This window comes from Schistocerca piceifrons, chromosome 2, assembly GCF_021461385.2.
Source record: "Schistocerca piceifrons isolate TAMUIC-IGC-003096 chromosome 2, iqSchPice1.1, whole genome shotgun sequence".
NCBI lineage: Eukaryota > Metazoa > Arthropoda > Insecta > Orthoptera > Acrididae > Schistocerca > Schistocerca piceifrons.
In genome coordinates, this window is record NC_060139.1 from 373,852,445 (window position 1) to 373,871,440 (window position 18,996).

The 18,996-nt window shown below is 39.6% G+C and overlaps 1 protein-coding gene across 1 annotated transcript in view; it reads left to right on the plus strand.

The window, feature by feature from the left end:
- The window catches only part of LOC124778016 (prominin-like protein), a 519,332-nt gene that overhangs the window by 475,169 nt on the left and 25,167 nt on the right, over positions 1 to 18,996 (plus strand). Inside the window, 1 exon segment of the mRNA XM_047253593.1 lies at positions 2,092 to 2,190. Within this exon segment, the coding sequence (XP_047109549.1) occupies positions 2,092 to 2,190 (99 nt within the window).

Genomic DNA, 18,996 nt, shown 5'->3' on the forward strand with positions numbered 1-18,996 from the left:
ATTCTTTTTGTTGTGCCTATCTGCGACTCAACATTTCCACTATATGGTGAGTAGCAACTTTCCTTTTAATAATATTGTTACATTCCATCCTGGATTTTCCATTGTTTGATCAGATTCAAATAATATGTAATGCACTGACACAAAAAACTGTACTGGCCATCAGAAAGATATTTAAGATAATTCTTGTTTATTGTCGTGTCTCGGTTGCTCACTTTTTAAATTTGATTACATGTTTTGCTCACTCAGGATCACATTCAAATTTAAAACATAGTAAAACTAAATATCTACCATCTAATATTTTACAATGGTAGAAAAGAGAAGAATTGTGTATAAATGTAGAATTTACCTAAGGAATTGTGTTAGCAACGTGTCTTGTCTACTCAGAACAACATATCAGAGTTCTGTATTTTGCTTCTGCAGTTAGTGTTTTTGTATTTTGCAACTGCAATCAGTGTTTTAAACAGGTAGATGTTGGAGGTAGGAGGATGGGAAATAGAGTGAGGCTGATTCAGGGAGGAGAAAGGAAGCAAGAAGGAAGAGGTGGGGATGTGATGATTTCAGCGGGAGGTTGTGCTAAAATTATAGTATGTATAAATTTTATAAAAATTCTCATTGAAACACTAATAGTGTAGAAAAATGCATATGTAAAATGTAAACCATTGTTGATGGAGCAAAGATGGGATTGAGAGTGGGTAAAGAAGGCAAGGGTGGGAGGGGGAGGAAGGGATAGTGGCAGAGATGCTATGGGTGCCATTTTACCACTGTCTTACACCATCTAGTTTTCACATATGCATTGTTCTGCACTGTTGGTGCTTCAACGAGAATTTTTATGTGATTATACATTCTATAATTTTAGCACAATCTCTCTTGATAAACACATGTCATCCCCATCACTCCCTTCCCATTTCATTTCCCCTCTCCCAGTCAGCCTCACTCCTTCTCTGCCCCCCCCCCCCCCCTCTTTCCCCAATACCAGCAACATCCACCCATTTAAAACATGGGCTGCAGTTGCAAAATACAGTACTCTGATATGTTGCTCAGAGTAGACAAGACAGATTCCTGATGCAAATGCTAGGTTAATTCTACCTACATGTAAAATTCTTTTCATTTCATTCCATTTCTTTTCTTTCTTTTCTGTTGTTGCAAAATATTGGATGGTACATATTTAGTTTTTGCTTTAGATGCAAAGATGATCCAGAGTGATCGAAAAATGTAATCGAATTAAAAAAAGTGTGCAACTGAAGGCAGAACAATAAATGAGAATTATTTTAAATAGATACTCATATGCAGTTGGCGAATTCTTTAAAGACGATATGACATTGTAATGCAGTAAGTGTCGTAGATCAGTGACAAATTGTCATCATTGTTCCAGTTGATGATGATTCTGGAAAGTGTTTATTATTGTGCTTGTGGACTGAGTTGTTTGTATGCTTGTTTCATTAACAGACATAAATTACATTTACATCAATGAAAAATTACACAGCTGTGTTATCAGTTCTGTATCTTTTGCACATATCTCAACTTTTGAACTTGGTCATCATTAAAGCTTGAAAATATAAAATATTGCACACTGTATATGGTTGATTCAGTACATTGCAAAACTTCATAGTAAATGTCTGGCAAATTGTTTTACAATGTACCACTTAATGCATTCACTTTAACTCTGCACTATACATGTGAAATATCCATCATCCCCTTCATATGCCCCCATATCCTTCCTTTCATACACTCTCCTCCCCTTCGTTCCCTCTCTTCCTCCACAGTCATCCTCTACGACAGTCACCCTCTGCCCCACTCCATCCTCCCCTGCCCTGGTACTGGAAGTTAGATCTTCTTGAGGTAACACTGGTCTTCCTGTTTCTCTCTTTCTGAACTTAATAAGTATAATTAGTAAACATCTTACTTATCCTGTTATGGGCTTCTTTTGCTAATTTTTTAATTGTTACTGTGTCGTGTTATTGTATTGTGGTTTACAAATTGTTTCTCTGAAAAGAAAATAAAAATACATTATAGGTGCTTCTGTTTAAATGTATTGCAGTTTTTTTAAGTTGGCAAACTTTGTCATCATATGTTGTTGCCTTGCTTGTGTAGACACTGGGACTTCTCTAACGGGGGTGTGCCTCGCTACCACAGTCCTCCTCTGTCTACTGAGTATGAGCGTCCTCCTCCATATTACTACCCTGGCCCAGGGTAAGTGTTCTTTGTGTGTATGTGCTAGTCCAGTTACGTTTTTTGTTACCAGTGTCTTTTGTCAACTACCAAAGGGAAGCATTCACATAATTTAAGCTTCCATGGTGTGCAGTAGATTAAATTTGTAAATATACTGTACTTGAGTTTGAAAGGTAAGTGTTACTCATGTACAAAATCCACCTGCTTTTAGAGTTTTACATAATTTTTACGTGTTATTGCATGTAGCTTTTGATGGTTCTGTCGTACTGCCACATTTAATCTGCTTGCAATTGTTCCATTTGTGGGTGTGGCTCTGATTTCTGTAAGTTTTCTTGTGCAAACTTCTTGAAGTCTTGTAAGTATTTATTTTACGAAGGATGATCCTCAATCCCTATCACATTACTCGTTGCCTCTCTGTCTTGTATTTCCTTATTTTTAAAATATTTTTGATGTGAAAGGTAAATATAACGCCAGATGCTGATCTTGTGTCTTGTGGAAACTGCAGTGTCTGGTAATAAATACTCGTACTTGTACTCTTTACTGCTAAACACCAAATAAATGTTAAATTGCCAAAACCCTTTACCCAGAAAACTGAAGAGCATGCTGTGTTAACTGAGTAGTTTTATGATGAGAAGCATTTTCATCCTTAGAGTGATAATGGTGGATGCTGTACATATCACAGAAACAAGTCGTCGTCATCGTTGTCTCCAGTCTGAAAACTGATTTGATGCAACTTTCTATGCTACTCTGACTTCTGAAATTTTCTCCATCTCTGCATAAATACAAACTACTTACATCCATTTGATCCTTGGTCTTCTACAATTTTACTCCCCTCGTGGTCAGATTGAACATCTGCATCTGACATTAATTTTTGGACCAGTAATTTATTGTTTTACATTTTAATGCTTGAGATTTCATTGGTATTCATATACCTGTAGTGTTGTCAAACTCAAAGCAGTTTCATTCACATTATGTCAAAAAATTAGTGCCTGCTGAGAGAATTGACACTTTTGTATTTGCTTGTCATTCTTCCCTTACACTCTATCAACACCCCTTTGCAGATGATGTTACTCTTCTACCTAATGTTTGTGCAATGAAGGAAACACATTTCACACGAGTCATTATTGTCTGTTGTGTTATCACTAATTTGTGATATAGTTGGTGACAGTTTGACTATAGACTAGACATTCAACACTGTCTTCAATTTGTGTCTGATGGATGGCTTTTTGTTGATGATACACATATCACAATCGAGCACAACAGAATGAGCTATAAATGAAATATACATAAGTACAGTTGATTGGTACTCAGTAAAAGATCTATCTTTTAACTTTTTATATTTATTGTGTGTATTTGGGGGGGGGGGGTGGACAATTGATTTCTAACATTAATAGAGAAGACTTGGTGGCCCTTGTGGTATTACTGGTGCTGTCCACTGCCTTCAAAGAATGCAGTAACACCTGGTGGGTGCAAGCAAAATTGAAAACACACATATATTTAGCAAAATTACAAACATACACTGGCAAGTAATCACTCAACATAATTAAAATGAGACATGCTTGAAACTTATGTAGCCAATCTTGGAGTGAAAATCAGACCTGGTATGATTGGTAATCAAATAGGGGCCACATGACACTGAAAGGATTCCTCACTAAGTTGCAGTCAGTTTTTATTAAGACTGTGTGGGTAGGCAGCACCCAGCATGCTTACGGTGATAGGGTAACCACCAGGGTGGCACTAATTGGTTGCCAACCGGAAGATAAAAGACAGACTGAAATCGTAGGACAAAATTATAACTGTAGTCAGGTAGGATGCTAGCATTGTAAGCCAACTTGTAGAGTTTGTTAGCACCATCGATTACGTCTTCTAAGTAATGTTGTAACTCTTTAAGTGACCAAAGAAAATTGCAAAACTGGAAATATGTGACTGTCCGCAAGGCCCAAAGTCAACTAATTGATTAAATCTTTCTGCGCATCAACCAAAATGTCATATGAAATTAAATGGATTTCACTTACAAAAGTATAAAATGGCAACTGCAAAACTTGACACTTCTCATTGCATTAATGTGCCTTATCAACAAATAATTACAATTAGAATAAACATGTGAAGGGTAATTCCCTTGACCCCAATGTATGTGATCGAAAAAGCGAGATAATGAAGTTCACTTAAACTGGAGAGGAAGACTGTATGAGGGCGATTTGATAGTTCGGGTAAAAGCAAGAATTTCCCCCCTCCCCTACCGATAAACATCTCGCTGTACTTCTCAACATAGTCTCCTTTTGTGGGTACACAGTTGACCCAGCAACCCTCCGGTTTTTCATTCTGTCGGAAAAATAGGTTCTGTCAAACTCTGGAAAATACTTGTTGACTTCCACTATTATTCCCTCATTTGATGCAAATTTCTTACCACCACAGCAAAGTTTCAACTTAGGGAACAGGCAGAAGTCAGAGAGGGTTAAGGCTGATGACTAGGGTGGATGAGGAACCAATTCAAAGCCTTATTCATGCACTTTTGCCATTGTTGTTGGGGGATGTTGCATTATCATGTTGAACGAGTACTTGTTTGCGTGCCAGTCTTATTCTTTTTTCAGCCAATGTAAGTTTCAGGTGATCAAACAATGACGCATAATAGGGACCAGTTATGATTCTGCCTTTTTGTAAGTAATCTATGAGGATTATTCCTTGTGAATACAAAGAACAGTGGCCATCACCTTACCAGCTGATAAAATGGTATTTGTCTTCTTCGGTGCACTTCACCAGCCTTTGTCCATTGTTTTGACTGCCATTTTGACTCTGATGTGTATCTAGGTTTCATCAACAGTCATACACATTGCTGCAAAAAGTTCTACAGATTGTGATTAACCATTACCAGACATTGTATTGAAATGCATAAAAGTTTTCTTGACTCACTTGCTGTGTCAAATTCGGATAGAATTCCAAGCTTTCAGTTATGTCCACCATCATCTTCATCAGGAACTAAAACTAACAGTCCTGAACTGTGAAGCTTCCCCCTTTGGTACCCACAGAACAGCATCTGATTGGCTGGATAACGTCGTGATAGTGTAGACAGGTGGTGTGCTCATAGCTTGCAGTGCCATCCAACACATCAGATGGTGAACTATGAGAAATATTCATCTGTGTTTTTTGTTTGTCCTTCACCTTCAGTGCATGTCCAAACACATGTAAATTCATTAATCCAAAAGTAAATGGCTTTCAATGATGGCGCAAAGGCCACATGAACTTCATCCAATTCTGTTTTGATTTGTGCAGCAGTCCAACTCTTCAGATGAAAGCATTTAACAATAGCATGAAACTCGGTTTTCTCCATTTTTAATTGCAGTTGACACGCTGACCAATTCAGACAGCTGTCAGTAATGAACTGTTTGCTGTACATTGTTGAAATTCTTTATATGATCCTTAGAATAATGAAGCTTACCAACCATGAAGACACAACAAAAATGATCCATTCTTTCATGGAAATTTATGAGACTTATCAGACCTTGTAAAAATAACTCATGGCAGTAAAACATCAAGTGGAGAGATAAGCTCAATAATAAATGACTAATGTTTGAAAGAATAACAGAAGTAAGCTATTCGCAAGACAGATGCAAAATAAAAATGGTTTTCATTAAAGAAAATAACTCTGTGTTGTGTTACAATATTACAGTGAATGAGAGTTGAAAAATAAAAGTCGTCATTAACTTTTGCACTTCATCTCAGTGCAGTCCATTGGAATTTGGAAAAGGCATGTAATAAGCTGGAGTAGCTTGTGTGTTAAGTGTTAGTATATAGCCACTCCCTATTAAAATAGCTAGTAGGGCAGAAGTCTCAGTGGGAACAGTTATGTTATGTGAAATATGGTAGAATGCTGTAATAAGGGTGGCAGCTTGACCTAGTGAGATTTGAGATTTGTTGGTGCTCCTGTGACATCAAATAATCCAAGGACATCAGCAATTCATTGTTGCCAGTATCCAGAAGAACTGATAAGATGGGATGTTAACTGGGAGAGAACTGAAATTCTACAATGCATAACAGGAATCATTTGATAATGGCATTCAAAATTTCTTTCAGTTGTGCAGAGAACTGAAATCCGAGTTCCAAGATATCGCAATGGGATGCTGTGAATAGAAGTCTGCTGTTGTGCAGCATTACTTAGTATGTGTATGCAGTGAAATTCTGATTGGAACGCACAAGTGAAATCAGAATGAAGTATGAAATCGCATATAACTAGTTGATTCCTATGGGGCAGAACAAACATCGCATTAATTTGTCAGTCAGGGACCAGTCAGATGTGTTTCATATGAGACAATAAACTGTCGTAAATAGGTTCCAAGAAGAAGTGGAGCCTACAAAAGATGCTGAATTGTGCTAGTTTAGTGTCAATGTGGAGACTGGGTGTGTGGAGCAGTACTCTACTGCGCTTACTCGGTGGTAGTTGAGCAATAGATGGACCATTTCTGCAGAGAGTGGGGTTTTATATGTAGTTTGGAACTTAAATAGTGGCAACCTGTTGTGGAGACACTATGCAACGGAATCTACTCTTGTCGCTGATAGCACACGTTGTTGACATACCTACCTTACCTCCAAGCAAATGGACTCACCCATCCCACGTCACCGGCATGCACACAATCAAGAGAAACACTGTCACTTGAGAGTGAGCGGTCTAATGAAACAGTGTCACTATGTTTTCGAAACAGTAACAATGGAGTTGGATCAAGTTTGAATGTGCCAGAGGTTGTGCAGCATGACAGTGTCATCAAGGCCTTCAAGAGGCATGCAGGGAATTGGCATTGCCATACAGAACAGTGGCACATTGGGTAAAAGCCGTCAACAAATGTCAGCAAACTGTGGCAGACATGCATCGGGCTGGTCGTTTTAGCGTCTCTGGAGAAGTAGTGTATGCTGTTGCCACGTTAGTGGACAGCAATTAATGCCATACATTTTGTGAGCTCGCCCATGAAACCGGATTAGCGCCTATGACTGTGCTTTGCATCCTGAAGGAATACCTGGCCATACGAAAAATTGCATCTTGATGGGTTCCGCATGACTTGACGGAAATGCAGAAATGGATGCGTTACGACACTGCTCAGACGCACTTGGAGCGCTATAAGCATGAACGAAAGGCTTTCTTATGCTGTATCGTAACACTGGATGAGATATGGGCCACATCGTATGAGCCAAAGCTGAAACGCCAATCCAATTAATGGCATCATTATGGGTCGCCGCGAAAGTCGAAGGTGCGTCAGAGCCCCAGTATGGTGGAAGTTATGCTGATTCTCGTGTACGACTGTGATGGTGTTATCCTAACGCATTACGTTCCTCCATGGCGGACTGTCAGTGCACAGTATTACTGTTTGTTTTTTGGAGCATCACCTGCGACCAGCTGTGCGAAAGAAGTGGCAATGCTTTCTGTGCAACCCACCCATCATTTTGCACAACAATGTGTGAGCGCATAAGCACAAGCTGTGGCTGCTCTGTTTGGTCGATGGGACTGGGAAGTACTGTACCATCCACCATACTCCCTGGACTTGAGTCCTTGTGACTCGGATTTGATTCCAAAGATGAAGGAAACACTTTGAGGCATTCACTTCAGAACTGTTCCAGGGATTCGACAGGCAGTAGACTGCTCAATTCTCACCATCTACATAACGGGCTCTGCTAACAGTATACTACACCTTCCACATCGCTGGCAATGGGTTCTACACAACACTGGACACCAACAAATGCAAACATGTAACTCTTTGGTATCGATTATGAATAAATAGTTGCCACTATTTAAGTTCCAACCCTCGTATTTGCAGATTACTTCAGAACAATGTACAGTGTTATAGCCTCCTCCACAATACTGGCTTGGAATCTACACTTTTTTAACACAAGTTTTCAAAATTCATAAACTTTGATCATAACGTCATCATACCAGACGACGGTGAAAAATAACAATACAAGAGAAGGAAAGTTGCTATTCACCATATAGTGGAGATGCTGAGTGGCGATAAGCACAATAAAAAGATTCTCACAATCACAGCTTTCGGCCATTAAGGCCTTTGTCAGCAGTAGACGCGCGCGCGCGAGTGGCGACTGGGTGGGGTTAAGGAGGAGGCTGGGGCGGGGAGGGGGAGGGATAGTATGGTGGGTTTGCAGACAGTGGAGTGTTGCAGTTTAGATGGAGGGCAGGAGAGAAGGTGTGGAAGGGGAGGGGGTAAGTAGCGGAAAGGAGTGAAATAAAAATAAAAAGAAGTTAAAAGATTGGTTCTGGTAGTGAAATCACAGCCGTGTAGTGCTGGAAGGTGTACAGGGAGGTGGATGGATGGGTGAGGACAGTGACTAATGAAGGTTGAGGCAAGGAGGGTTACAGGAACATAGGATGTATTGCAGGGAAAGTTCCCACCTGCACAATTCAGAAAAGCTGGTGTTGGTGGAAAGGATCCATATGGCACAGGCTGTGAAGCAGTCATTGAGATGAGGGGTATCATGTTTGGCAGCGTGTTCAGCTACAGGGTAGTCCACTTGTTTCTTGGCCACAGTTTGTCGGTGGCCATTCATGTGGACAGACAGCTTGTTGGTTGTCATGCCTACATAGAATGCAGCACAGAGGTTGCAGCTGAGTTTGTAAATCACATGACTGGTTTCACAGATAGCCCTGCCTTTGATGGGATAGGTGATGTTAGTGATCGGACTGGAGTAGGTGGTGGCAGGAGGATGTATGGGACAGGTCTTGCATCTAGGTCTATTACAGGGGTATGAGCCATGAGGTAAGGGATTGAGAGCAGGGGTTGTGTAAGGATGGATGAGTATATTGTGGAGGTTTGGTGGACAGCAGAATACCACTGTAGGAGGGGTGGGAAGTATAGTGGGTGGGACATTTCTCATTTCAGGGCAGGATGAGAGGTAATTGAAACCCTGGCGGAGAATGTAATTTAGTTGCTCCAGTCCCAGATGGTACTGAGTTAGGAGGGGAATGCTCCTCTATGGCTGGATTGTGGGACTTTAGGAGGTGGTGGGAGACTGGAAAGATAAGGCATGGGAGATTTGTTTTTGTACAAGGATGGGAGGATAATTACGGTCAGTGAAGGCTTCAGTGAGACCCTCGGTATATTTAGAGAGGGAATATATGATTGAATTGTAATAATGTTTTACTGGCATCTAAGACACTTCGAAGGTTCCCAGTAGCCATCCTGACCTCACACAGGGATGTGTCTACTCAGTGCCACTGCAGTTTTCTGGATGTATTCCAATTTCTATCTCCTCCTACAGTTTTTACCTTTTATAGATCCCTCTAGTACCATGGATACCTGATACCTTAACACATGTACTATCATCTTGACCCTTCTCCTTGTCATAGTTTCCATGTGTTCGTTTTTTCACCGATCCTGCAGAGGGGAGAACCTCTCATTCCTTATCTTATCAGTCCACCTGATTGTCAACATCCTTCTATAGCACCCTATAGTAGGGAAAAAATCTCAGATTTGCTAGAAGCAAGGGCAATTCAGTATTCTTTCAGCCCCTGTGCTTCATGTACAGTGGTAGTCCAAAAGAAAACCAGTAATGGAGAAATGGCTTATTGCATTTGTGTAGACATGAGAGCAGTGAGCATGGTCACAAAACCAGATACTTATCCTACTTGGTATTATTGTCATGTGGAATGTAACTGCAACACTTCGATTATAAAGTGCTTGTTATTAATTGTTCAACTTCAGAGAAAAGCACAGTCACTGGCAAGCCTTCCACAATTTTATCCTACGAAAATTACTTAGATGTTACTTCCCTCGTCGGTGGATCGATGAAAGTCCCCGGCAGCGACACAATGTGGCATTGGGCTTTTACTGTTGCGACTTGGGCCCACAGTGCGCTTCACATTTAAGTCCTCATTTCTTCAGCACTATGCCCATTAATCCATAATAACTTGCCCGGCCATGCTTCCAGATATGCTGACCATTGCTTTCCCGTCGTACTTAGATCCACACACTAGCCATGAGATGTAACACAGCTAGGACTAGCAGCACTCGACTGTACTTCTTACTCTGAGCATGGCGTCACTGCTACTACTACCTGCTGGCGTGCTCCCGCGCCCAGAGGCACGACAAAACAATCTCTCTGACTTCAATGTTAACTAAATATGCCCTGACTTGCCAGTGTTAAATATTACATAATTTAAACATAGTATTTACAATACATATGTACACTAGACAATACATTGTATACAAACAGTGTCGTGTGTTAAGTAAGCGAAAAAATTCATAGCAAGGACTGCTTTGTAGCGTCACATATGCCCCACGTTTCGTTGATCTTTATCAGTACATATAGACTCAGCGAAACGTCCAGAACACAACAACCAGCCCTTGCACATTCAGAACACTTCAAAACATCACATAAATTTACAGTAGTTACTCACTCTTTCCGTAAAACTTAACCAATGACATATTTGACATTCAATACTTTTGTATACATAATTATTAAAAAACATCCTTTACATTAATTATTTTCCTTGTACACCATTCGAAATTTCTTTAGTACAGCAATTAGCTGCAAATTACAAAAAACAATAGTAAATATTGTGGATACAGTAATTTATCATCACTTCATATTAATTAAATGGTTAGACTGTACCACAACCAGATAAAAAACCCTATTAATTAGCTGACACAGCATATACCATCTCCGTCCATACCTAAATGCAACTGTACTGGCACTAAGCAAAAACACACATTAATTGGCTCACACAGCTTGAGCGTACTCGTGTCTGTTTTAACCAATTATCACGTAAACAACAAAAGAATATACTAACTAATTCACACAGCCTGTGCATAACTGTGTCCATTCAACAACAATAAAAATTAGCACTACACCTAAGAACATATTAATTAGCTCACACAGCCTGAACATAACGGTGTCCACCTGAAATTAACCAGAATTACAGCACACATATTTATACTTGTATAATTTTCACACACATTTGTGGTAGTCGGTGTTGTATGCCCACAACCTTTCTCAATCTCCGTTATCAATGAAAATGACATTGCTAGTGCACTTTCTTGTGCACTCCTTTTGCTACAGAACTTTTATCTTTTGGGTGCCTGCATGTTATCCACGTCCAATAGGCACCTATTTCACCACTATCATTTGCTGCACTTTAATTAGTGTCCACTTTAATGTATATATCCACCTGTAACTTAAATAAACAGTCTTAGTCCGTTTGCATTTACTGACAATACACAGTGTACACTCTTAATATTAATTACATTAGACATCATTTTTCATTTTACTTTACAAATTACAAAATATATCCTATAGCTAGTAAATAAAACCTAATTATCGTGTTCATTACTATACTCTACTATTTACATTGGTGTCCGTTATATACGCACATACATTTCATACCACATCAATGACTTCAGCCATTCTTAATCAGACAGTGTATGAATACATCAATGCAATAAATTTAATCATTTCTGCTCTGATAGAGCTTCAAGTCTATTATGTTCCTCACTCCTAACCTTTTGCCTGACTGTGGGTACACTAGGTAGAAAGTGTTAGGATGGGGAATACTTTCAATTCTAAACGGCCCATTATAAACAAATTTAAACTTCGCTATTTCATTGTCGATTTCACTCGATTTTTCGCGAGTTTTCACTAGGACTTTGTCTCCTACTTTAAATTTTGCTGGCTTCAGATTCTCATCGTGCCTGTTAATCCGAGCCTCAGCACGTTTCTTCATCTTTTCTCTCACCATTTCTTTCTTCTGAATAATATCTTCATCTTGTCTGAGTGAAAAATCAATTATTTCCTCTACTATACTCTTGGATTTAACACCCAACATAATTTCCTCTGGTGTGAACCCTGTACTTTAGTGAGATAATATATTCATAATCCTTTCAACATTTTCTACATACCTGCCTCAGGCTTTGTGGTTGTTGTGTCAGTATGTTCGAAAGTATCGTCCTAATTCTCGCATATACCGCTCCGAAGGGTTACTGGAGGGGTGATATGCCGATATGTGAATAACCTCTATTCCTCCTTCTCTCATCCCCTCATTCCAAATTTTTGAAATAAATTGCGGGCCGTTATCGGACAATATCGCCTTCGGTACACCTATCTCCACGAAATAATCTTCACTGAATTCACTGAATACTGCCTTGGCCGTAGCCTTGCACAAAGTATATAGCTTTAAAAATTTTGAGGCCAGCCGCGGTGGTCTAGCAGTTCTAGGCGCTCAGTCCGGAACCGCGTGACTGCTATGGGCGCTGGTTCGAATCCTGCCTCGGGCCTGGATGTGTGTGGTGTCCTTAGGTTTGGTAGGTTTAAGTAGTTCTGAGTTCTAGGGGACTGATGACCACAGATGTTTAGTCCCATAGTGCTCAGAGCCATTTGAACTTACTTTTTTTTTTTTTTTTTTTTTTTTTTTTTTTTTTTTTTTTTTTTTTTTTTTTTTTTTTTTGAAAACACGTCTAACACGACCAAAATGTATGCAAAATTACCAGATGTCCTCGTTAAAGAACCATAAATCTCCATTGCTAGAATTTCCAAATTATCCTTCGGTTGAATACTTTGCATAGGGCCGCGACTGGTTGCATTCATTACTTTTACCCACTGACACCGGTCACAAGTACGGATTCTTCAGCCACTTTCCTACTTATATTATCGAAGCTAATGGACTCTGATATTTCGTCAACACATTTCTTTGCCCCGCAATGACCAAACGCTAAGTGGAAATAGTCAATTAGTTCGCACACATATTTACTTGGCCATCTGACGAGCCATTCCTCTCTTTCTGTATTCTTTCGTGAATATAAAATACCCTTATATATCTTATATTATTTCCTCAACTTCTCACCTTTCTCATCTTATGCATCGTAACCTGGTGTTACCGATTTCAGTCACTCGTCTTCATTCTGATAATGTCGCATATTTTTACACAGATTCTCCACCTTCTTTTTCACTTCCAGGTCTTTGAAATACATAACTTTAAACACACCTTCCATACTGTCTTTATCTGTTACTCCTCCAGGATCACACGGTAACCTTGACAACACGTCAGCTACGCAATTGTCTACTCCCTTCACGTGACAAATTTCGACATCAATTTGTTGGATGTACAACACCCATCTTTTCAGCCGGTCATGTAATAAACGACACATTTTTAGAAACGTAAAAGCTTTATGGTCAGTGTGCACAATCACTTTGCACCCCCATAAAAAACCTTTGAATTTTTTAAATCCACAAACAATGGCTACCGCCTCTTTCTATGAAACGGTATAATTTTTTTTCGTATTTAGTCAAGGTCCTGCTCGCAAAAGCAATGGACCGACACTCCTTGGTATCGCCTTCTCCTACTTCTTGGAAAATGTGCACCGCAATTCCATAATCACACAATTCTGTCCCCCCGTGAAATGGCATTGCTAAATCCGGGTGATACAGTACTATTTCCTTCACAAGCTCATCTTTCATTCTCTCAAAAGCTCTTTGACACTTCTCTTTCCAAACAAAGGCACTGTTTTTCTTTAACAAGTCGTACAAATCAGGATTATTGAACGCTTGCCCTTCAACATATTTATGATAAAAATTGCAAAGACCCAGGAAAGCTTGTAATTGTTTTTTGGCACTTGATGGCGGACAATTTCGTATTGCCTCCAATTTTTTCGGATCTTTGGTTATTCCTGGAGTTGTTATAATGTGGCCTAAAAATTCAATTTTCTTCTTCACAAACTCGCACTTCTTTAATTTCAATGTCATCCCTCCATGTCTTAATGCTTGAAATACTTCATTCAAAAGCTCGCAATGTTCCTCCCATGATGACGTCGCTATCAGCAGATCATCAACATAGATTGTAATCCGGGAACTCAGTTCATTTCCCAATACACTGTTGAGCGCTCGGATAACCACCGATACAGACGTGCTCAATCCGGAGGGGTAATTTTATACTGATAACACTTCCCTTCAAATAGGAATGCTGTCAGTTTCCGTGATTCCTCTTCGAGGCATATTTGCCAATATCCAGCTGTCATATCGAGGGTTGTCATGTACCGTACATTATGAAATTTCTGCAACACATCATCTAAACACTCCGGACGGTCCATCTCACGCTTCACTATTTTGTTAAGTTTGCGGGCATCGATCACAATCCTGACACTATTGTCTTTTTTACTGACCAAAACGAGCGGCTATTATATTGGCTCTTGATCAGCATCATCAAAACTCGTTTCTAATTTAAACTCTCCTACCAAACACATCATAATCTTTCTGTCACAATCTATAATCACTTTATACTTCGTCATCCAATCCATGCCTACAATCATCTCTGTGCTTAATTGCGGTACTACTAAAAAGTAATGTTCCATCGCAACATCCTTAATACAAAATTGCATCAGAATCTGCGTCTTAATTGGTTTGCTACAGACACCTGTGGCACCTATCACTTTTATTCCCGTAACAGGCATTTCTACCACCTCCGTTACGGCCTTAATCCGTTCGTAAAATGACGGCGAGGTTACACTGAACTGGCTGCCACTGTCAGTCAAAACTTGAACTTCCATACCGTATACTTTACTAGGTATCATTATCTGGTCACATGTTTTTGCTTCCTTACTTTTCTCTTCCCACAATAAATCTTTTTCAACTTTGAAATCTCTCCATATCACATCGTTTCTCTCAATTATTTTATCTGGTTTTTTTTTTTCACCCTTCTACTTTTTTTCGTTTGACACAAAATATGCTTTACGTCATCTGTATTGAACTGTTTGGCTGGTTTACTCTCACATCTGCTTTGACCTTATATACACTGTAATCGCTTGTTTTGCGCACCAAACTCATCACGCGGTCAGAATTTGCACCTTCGGTCGGCAGAGAACGGCGCTCATCAGTTAGGTCTGATCTGTCGAATTCGGCTGTCTCGGAAATGGCATTCCTACTACTTTCACCTACCTGCGCATTACGTGCCCCTTCATAATTACTAACGTAAATTATCTCATCACTATTATCCATTTTATTCTTATTAACTTCATTTCTTCCACGCAGTGTCTCTGTAAGATCGCTCACCTCCTTGCTACTCTTAAACCTTTGCCTTCTTCCTCCACCAAAAACTATTTTTCTATCCCTTTTCCATTCTTCTACACCTTCATACATTTTGATCATTTGTAGTAGCCATCCCCCTTCATTGCCTAATTGCTTCACTTCATCAACATTCGCCTTTTTGACCGGACACTGACCTCTCGCCGGCGCCGCCGTACTTTCCGTACGCGCAGCACCTGGTATCGTTTCGACAGCGCTCCTAGCCTTGTTTACTACCGCAGGCGACACAGCCCGTATACTCAGGTCATTACCCTCTGTTTGTTTTTCATATTTTTGCTTTCTTACGTAAACTCGCTCGCATTTGTCTGTGTTCTCGCCGCTCAAACAGTTGCGTTGTTTCTTTGTTCGGGGCCACGCACCGCCACCCCCACCAGTTTGCCCCGTCACTGTTGCGGCTGTTCATTTTCCGGACAACAGTGATCAAAATGTTGCCCGTTGTGGCTTCCCTGCGTGTGACCACCCCTTCCTCTCCTACCTCGGTCTATTCGAGTAGATCTCACGTCATATTCATTACGTCTTTCGTTATTTTGGTGACTATTATAATTGATCCTACTGTGATTATTTTGACCGCCGTGGAACTGATTGTCACTGTCTCGGTACCATGCGTCAATGTCACAAACTTTCTTCAAAAAGGCTGTTTTACTATTTTCATTCATTAAGTAGCCTCGGACACTCCACGGTAATTTTCCGCGTAGTATCGTCTCTGAACGTACTTGACTTTTTTGAATAAGTCTTCACAGTATGACTTCGTGTTTGTATCTTTGCTTGGCTGGTAAGGAGAAGCTTGCATAAATTCTTGCAAAACTTCGTCCTGCTCATCCGCGGACCAGTATTTATCTTCGAACTTAATTAGAAATTCCTCCAATGCCCAACAATTATCCCTTGCATGGATGACCCAGCTACTCGCGTCTCTGATTAATTTAGTTCTTGCCATTCTAATCCTGTCTTCTTCTGGTAATGCAGATGGAATTATTTTTCTGCACGCGTCTATGAATATAACGGGGTGGACCCCTCCTTTCGGATCGAATTTCTCGATTTAAAAAGTCACATGGCTAGGGTATGCCCCACCCAACGCGAACGTAGCCGTCAATTTTTTTACATTTTCTAAGTTTTTCACTTGCTCTTTGATTCTATTGGTTTCGGACCTCAAACTCTCTACTTCTGTATTTTAAACTCTACAAGTTTGTGGTTCATGCCGACCTCTAACGATCGCAATTTATCCTGTTCTTCCGTATTAATTTCGATTACCATCTCATTTAATTTCTTTTCTGTTTCATCCTGAACCTTCACGATCTGTTCCTTCAAGGTACTGACTGACCGATCTAGTTCGTTTCGGATTTTCGTTTGTTCGTCAGTGACCACTTTAATTTCCGGGTTTACTTTTTCCTTCAGAACTCATTAACTTTTTCGGTTAATTTTTCGTCCACTTTCGCAGTCAAAGTTTTAATTTGCCCACCAAGCTCACTTTTCAACAAACCCGTATTACTATTCACACTGTTCAGATCATTTTTCATTTCAGTTTTTATCGAACCCATCTCATTATGCATGTCACTTTTCATCGAACCTATGATCTGAAATAATTTATCCCAATTATTAGGTTCCAAAATACCTCCCGTATTTGTTACTGGTTGCACAACAATGTCCGTCACACCTGGTATATGTTTCATACCTGTTACAACTTCATTACTATTATTATCCTCAGTAAACATATTTTTATAATTTTCTTGATATGAGTCATTGATTTCTTGCTTTATTACTACATGGCTCATATCTTCTGCATTAGTTGAGGTACCTAGCCCACTATCGTTACTCGTTTCAGCATCAAACCATGCTGAGCCTGACTCAAGCCTTTGTAGTTTCTGTTCCACTTGCATTGTCGAGTTTAACATTCTGCTATTGTTCAGCCAAATTTTCCATTGATAATTTTTTAGTTTTTTAAAGAATTCTAATTTTGCTAGGTTCGAACCGCTGGACAATTCCAAGATTGGAAATGTCCGGTCCCGCGGTCGCGAAATTACAAGTTGACAGTGACCGTGAATTATGAATTTTGACCCGCGTCGGGATAAGGCGTCCGAATCCGAAGTAAATAATGATAATTCCGCGGGAAACAGGAGACGTTATAACTTGATCATTATTGAATGAGTAATTTCATTCAATAGAGATTGATAAATGAAATAATGGAAATAATTTGGAAATAAGTTTTTCCAGTGGAAATTTTGCCGAAAGAAATAATTAAGTTGTTAAAGCAATTAAAAAATCGGTCACCAGCTCAACTGATGAGCGACAGTACTGTTAAGTACGTGAATAATTGTGTCAAAAATAAAGTTCACCTGTTTGTAGCGCAGCAGGTGGAACGGGAACTTTTATGTAAGTGCTGCGTCAGACTCAGTAGTCATATAAAACAATGTCATAACAATCTAACTACACTTAAACTTTAATTTTGATAATTATTTTGTTCATAATTTGTCAGTTAAGTTCAATGCTGACATCACAGATAATTATCTGTCGAGATTTTGAATAATGGACTGTCATTCTGTCTTTAAAATTAGGTAGATTGCACAGTTGAATCTACTGATAATAAAATATATTGCCAATAATTGATTAACTATGTTTTGAATGATAATAATTCATTAATTGGGGAATTGTCAGGGGGAATAAGCTTTATAGTTTCATGAAATATCCGTGAACTAACTTCAGCTGAATATGCATTGAAATAAATCTTAATAATCAAATTCATTACTTCAGTCTATTATTAAGTTACTACAGTTGGCGTAAGCTTATTAAGTGCAGCAGTTAACTACAATAACCAGTCTGAAATTTACTCTTCACCGTCTGTGCAAATAATTTGATAATTAACATATTTTCTCTTGATAATGGCGTGACACACTCGGTTCAATAAGGTAAGGATTGGAAGGAACATACTTGGTGTTATTGTCGGGTGGAATGTAACTGCAACACTTCAATTATACAGTGCTTGTTATTAATTGTTCAACTTCAGAGAAAAGCACAGTCACTGACAAGCCTTCTACAATTTTATCCTACGAAAATTACGTAGATCTTACTTCCCTCGTTGTCGGTGGATCGACGGAAGTCCACGGCAGCGACACAATGTGGCATCAGGCTTTTACTGTTGCGACTTGGGCCCACAGTGCGCTTCACATTTAAGTCCTCGTTTCTTCAGCACTGTGCCCATGAATACATAATAACTTGGCCGGCCATGCTTCCAGATATGCCGACCATTACTTTCCTGTCGTACTTAGATCCGCACACTAGCTGTTAGATGTAACACAGCTAGGACTAGCAGCACTCGACTGTACTTCTTACTCCGAGCATGGCGTCACTGCCACTACTATCCGCTGGTGCGCTCCCGTGCCCAGAGGCATGACAAAACAATCTCTCTGACTTCAACGTTAACTAAATATGCCCTGACTTGCCAGTGTTAAATATTACATAATTTAAACATAGTATTTACAATACATATGTACACTAGACAATACATTGTATACAAACAGTGTCATGTGTTAACTACGCGAAAAAATTCATAGCAAGGACTGTGTTATAGCGTCACACTCCCATTTGTGTTTTCTCTATTTGCATTCCTTTGAGCATGTCAGCAATCTATTGATCAGCTGAACAATTCTATAGAGATGGACAAATTGAACTCTCAGATGTGATCTTTCTACAGTAGGCACATGCCCGTGGCAATCGTTCAGAAGCCTTATGAGCTGAATATTTGCAATGAGTGCAGCACACTTCAGAAAT